The sequence below is a fragment of the Cavia porcellus genome, unplaced genomic scaffold (assembly GCF_034190915.1).
Source record: "Cavia porcellus strain 051 isolate PalLab524CR breed Dunkin Hartley unplaced genomic scaffold, mCavPor4.1 scaffold_1, whole genome shotgun sequence".
Classification (NCBI taxonomy): Eukaryota; Metazoa; Chordata; class Mammalia; order Rodentia; family Caviidae; genus Cavia; species Cavia porcellus.
The window spans coordinates 96,002,030-96,006,415 of record NW_026947484.1 but is presented as its reverse complement, the minus strand read 5'-3'; the positions used below and the strand labels follow the sequence as shown (position 1 = coordinate 96,006,415).

At 35.9% G+C, this 4,386-nt stretch overlaps 1 protein-coding gene across 1 annotated transcript; it reads right to left on the bottom strand.

Moving 5' to 3' along the window:
* Window positions 1-1,281: 1,281 nt before the first annotated feature.
* Window positions 1,282-1,970, bottom strand: LOC100722040 (interferon alpha-5-like). The gene has a single exon (XM_003479045.2). It carries the CDS (start codon window positions 1,968-1,970, stop codon window positions 1,407-1,409), a length of 564 nt encoding a protein of 187 aa, XP_003479093.2. The 3' UTR covers window positions 1,282-1,406.
* Between the last annotated feature and the right edge of the window lie 2,416 nt (window positions 1,971-4,386).

The window sequence follows — 4,386 nt, the reverse complement described above, 5'->3', positions numbered from 1 at the left end:
AAGAAAGAATCCACCATTGTCCACTCTTCAGTGAACTAAGATTAAAAAATTCAGTGTTCTTTCCTATTAGAAATTGCCACCTTCCAATATGCATATTACTGATATAAGTCCTCTTCAAAAGTCTCCTTCTCAATTACTGTGAACATACTCAGACCCTGTCCATGGCCTTGTGTTCATGTATTGTTTTTACACTGTTTGTTCTCAATGGAGCCTGCGTCATGATCAGAATTTAAGATCAGTTAGAAGTGGTCGTGATATTGCACACCTGTACTCCAGTGCAGACAGACTTCACTTATGGACCATTTTGTTACTGTGACTAGATCATAAAATGAACTGATCATGAAATGGGAAATTATATGTATGTGACATGTATATTACAATATTAAAAATCACCATAGGAAAGTTTAACTCGATGATTTTCCTTTTATTACATCAATGTTGCATCCCATCCTCTAATGTAGAATAATATAAATTCACAGTATTATACTGCATAGCATGAGCAGAAATATCATTATCACAGTACTGTATAAAAAAGTACACTGTACAAAAATGGACACTGAGGTGACATAAACAAGATGTATAGAATGATAAAAAGTAAGTGAAAATTTTTAATCTGAACAGTTATTACTATTTTTGGTCATTAAGACAGGAATGTGTGTGCTGAGCAATCTGAAGCAGAGGATGACTATGAGATAAGGCCAGCCTGGGCTGCATAGTGAGTTCAAAGGAAGCCTGAAATGCAGACTGAGACCTTATCTTAGACAACATACAAAGAAGCAGATTACTTAGTTGCACCACCTCCATGAATAATGTTTCTTGGGCTTGTGACTCATTGGTGTGTACTGGAACATCTCTCAGTCTCTGAAATATCTAAAGTGGCTTCACTGTCACCCATGTTGGGTGAGCTGAATTAGATATCAGCCCAGAGGATAATGTTTCCTTAAACCTTGAGTTCTATGGCAAGAAGTAGTTAGGACTATCTTCCAAGATTTGATAAATTGTCACAGTAAGAGCTGAAGTATCATTTAAAAAATAAACAGATGATGTTTTCGTATGTTACAATGTATGGAAAAAGCAAAATGACAAGTTGAGTATTATAAAGAAAATAACATGTTTTATTAAATTAACAGCATACATTTTGTTTTGTGTGCAAAGATAATTAATATCATAAATGAATAAATAAATCTTAAAGAATATAAATAAATAGATGCTTTTAACCTTCTCAGGTAATTTGGAAGAACATCTCTAGTCACAGATGAACACAGTGTTGCCTAGTACTCCTGAAAACTTTGGACAAATAAAGCATGTTAGGGAGCTAACCTAAATGCGAGTCTTCAAATGGTAGAACTGTGAAAATGTGATAAGGTTGATGACAACCATTTCCGTGTTAAACTCAGACTCATTCTTTAGTCTTGCATCTTTCTTGCCAGTTTTTCTGATGCAGAGAAGGATCTGACGATTTGTGCTCTGACCAATTCCCAGGCACAAAGGCTGTAGCTCTTCTCCTTCAGGTACACAGTGATCCTGTGGAAGTATTTCCTCACTGTCAATCTGGAGTCCTCATGCATCAGGAGAGGCTCTTCCAGCCCCACCTCCTGGGTCAGGCAGGCTTGCAGGTCACCCAGTTGTTGATGGAGGACAGTGCAGAAGGTGTCCAGCAGGCTGTGGTCCCAGGTAACAGATGAATCTTCTGATGTGAAGAGGTTGAAGGTCTGCCTGGTCATCTCATGGAGGACAGAGAGGGCCTGAGCCTTCAGGACCTGCTTGCTATCAAACTCCAGCTGGGCCAATCCAAAGTCCTGTCTGTGCTTCAGGCAGGAGAAAGTGGAAATTCTCTTCATTTGTTCCAGGAGAAGCAGGGCCCTGGCATTCCTCTGGCTGTAGGTCTGAGGCAGGGTGCAGGCCAGAGAACATGATGCCATGATGATCAGCACCAGCAGGGCCACCAATTTTGACAATGGACAGGCCATAAGGATCCTGGTGATGCTGCTGGGCTAACTGAGGTGGATGTGTGATCCTGAACCTTTGCCTGTGGGTTCTCCGAAGACCTGCTCTGTTCAGACCATTTAAATAGGGAACTCATCAGCTTCACTTTCTGAATACTCTTCCTTTATTTTCTACTTCTGTTTTCTTGTTCCTTTTTGGTTTCTGTACTGGGATTTTGAGTAAAGTTTCTCACCCACTTCGTTTTCATCATTGCCTTCACTGCACATGATGTATACAGTTAGATTGGGGTTGTTTTCCTAAATTAAATTCTCATTAAAGTCCATTAACTTGGATATGACTTGTAAGATATCATCTCTATGTACCATATTTATGTATACGTATATGTATGTGTATGTGTATATGTATATGAATAGTGTACAATATATTTATGTAGTGGATTCATACCTTTGAAATACATATAATAAAACCATGAAACTATTTTATTTAAGAACAATATTATACTTGAACAAACAGAAATTTAGGCTGTAAGTGAAATTTAAAAGCTATAACTGCTTGATTCGTGATACCTAAATTGCGGTAGTACTCTATAAGTTCATTGGATGAATGAGTAAGCCAGGGTGCTCTTTACATGCCACAGGGCACTACTCTGCTATAAAGAAAAATTAGACAGAAGAGGTTTCTGGGAAATTGGATGAACTTGAGACCCTGATGTCACGTAAAACAAATCAAACACACAAGCTGAATATTGTAGAGTTTCCCTTACATGACAAGAAGAGATGATAAAAACATAAAAGAGGTAGGAGCTAGGAAAATAGATGTTACTTAAAGGTAAGGGGACCAGGGGTGGGGAAGGTTAAGGAGAGGAAAGTGATGGAAAAACGAATCAAGTGCTAGGGATTTCGCTCAGGAGCACAGGCACTGGTTGGTAAGTGCAAGGTCATGAATTCCCATCTTCCATAACAAAAAAAAAAAAAAAAAAAAGACGGAAAGATTTAAGATATATGATGTACATGTGTCAATGTGTCATCTTTCTCAAGCATGTAAATATATACTGCAAACATGCCTATAAAAAGAAAAGTAAAATGATATCTGCTTATGGATAATTAACAACTTCAAAAATGTAAGTTACTTTTACTATAATAATTTTACTACAATGTATGTTTTCTGATTTTTTCTTATATAATAATATGATGTTCTTATACATTAGTTATTCTGGTTCACGTATATCCTTCTATAAATTACAGTGAATCACATTATATACCGATTTTTCAAAATGTAAAAGTTACATTACGATAGTGAAATTTTTAAGTATCTTTCAAAATTGCTAAAATACTTAAATATAATATATATATGTAACTTTCAATATGAGTATAAAATACTTTAATTTTGTTTAAATGAGGCAATACATCTTCGACTTGCTTAGGTGATAGACTCTCATTTAGATATAGTAAATAAAGTTTCTTCTCTAAATTGAATGTAACTCTTGATGTGTCCATTATGGTTCATAGAAGTAAATATGGAATAATTTTCTCTTTCCTTCACATAACCCAGAACATATTAAACCCTGAACATTTTCAGATTTGATCCTCAGTGGAAGATCAAATCTGAAGTGCACTGAGAATCAAATACAAAAAGTCAGTGGCTGCCCAATAGTTAGGGAAGCAGAACTCAAGTGTAAAATGGAGAGAAAAATCTAACCAAACTCATTTATGGTCCAGAGAATTGCAGCAGGTACTTTGAGTATCTTTCATGCAACAATGTCTGTGTCTTTAAAATTATACGCAACTCTACCCAAAATAAGTTCTAAGGAACTGTATAAGAATTGCATTTGTAGGACTATAGTGCATTGTAATACCTCAGGCTGTTCATAGTCTGACTAATGAATTTTGACACACATGGGAGTTATATCATCCCCAAGAAAATACGTGTTTGACAATGTTGTTCATATTGATTTGGATCAGATTGATCTTTTCAAAATTTGCATTATGATTCAAATAACTCAATGATGTAGGTGTACAAAAGTAAACAGGCTATTTCATTATGTTTTGTATCATGAAACAGAAGAGATATTCACACTTCCTTTTTCATAGAAAATAACAGTTGTTTCTTTTTTAATGTGCTGACTGTTGACAAATAGAAAACAAAATTGTGTGTTAAAGTCAAAAAAATAATGAGAGTAGGAAAGGAATATCCTGCTGGGGGAATTAATGACAAATGCAACTTAATCCTTCATACCCAGCAAGATGGAGAACAAGTTTTTGTTGAAAGCATAGGAAGATGTTTGAAGCAAAGCAGATAAATGTAGCAAGAACTTCTGGCTCAAAGATCAGTGATTATTCCCTGTTGCTTGTTGTAAGTTAGACACTAATCTTAGCAGGCAATCAATTCTCATTTGTTCCTGAGAACAGGAACCTAGGATTTCATACCTAGTGAAAGCCT

Bases quoted from the DNA above. Each gene is read 5' to 3' on its own strand.
- LOC100722040 (XM_003479045.2), bottom strand. From the start codon at position 1,970: ATGGCCTGTCCATTGTCAAAATTGGTGGCCCTGCTGGTGCTGATCATC.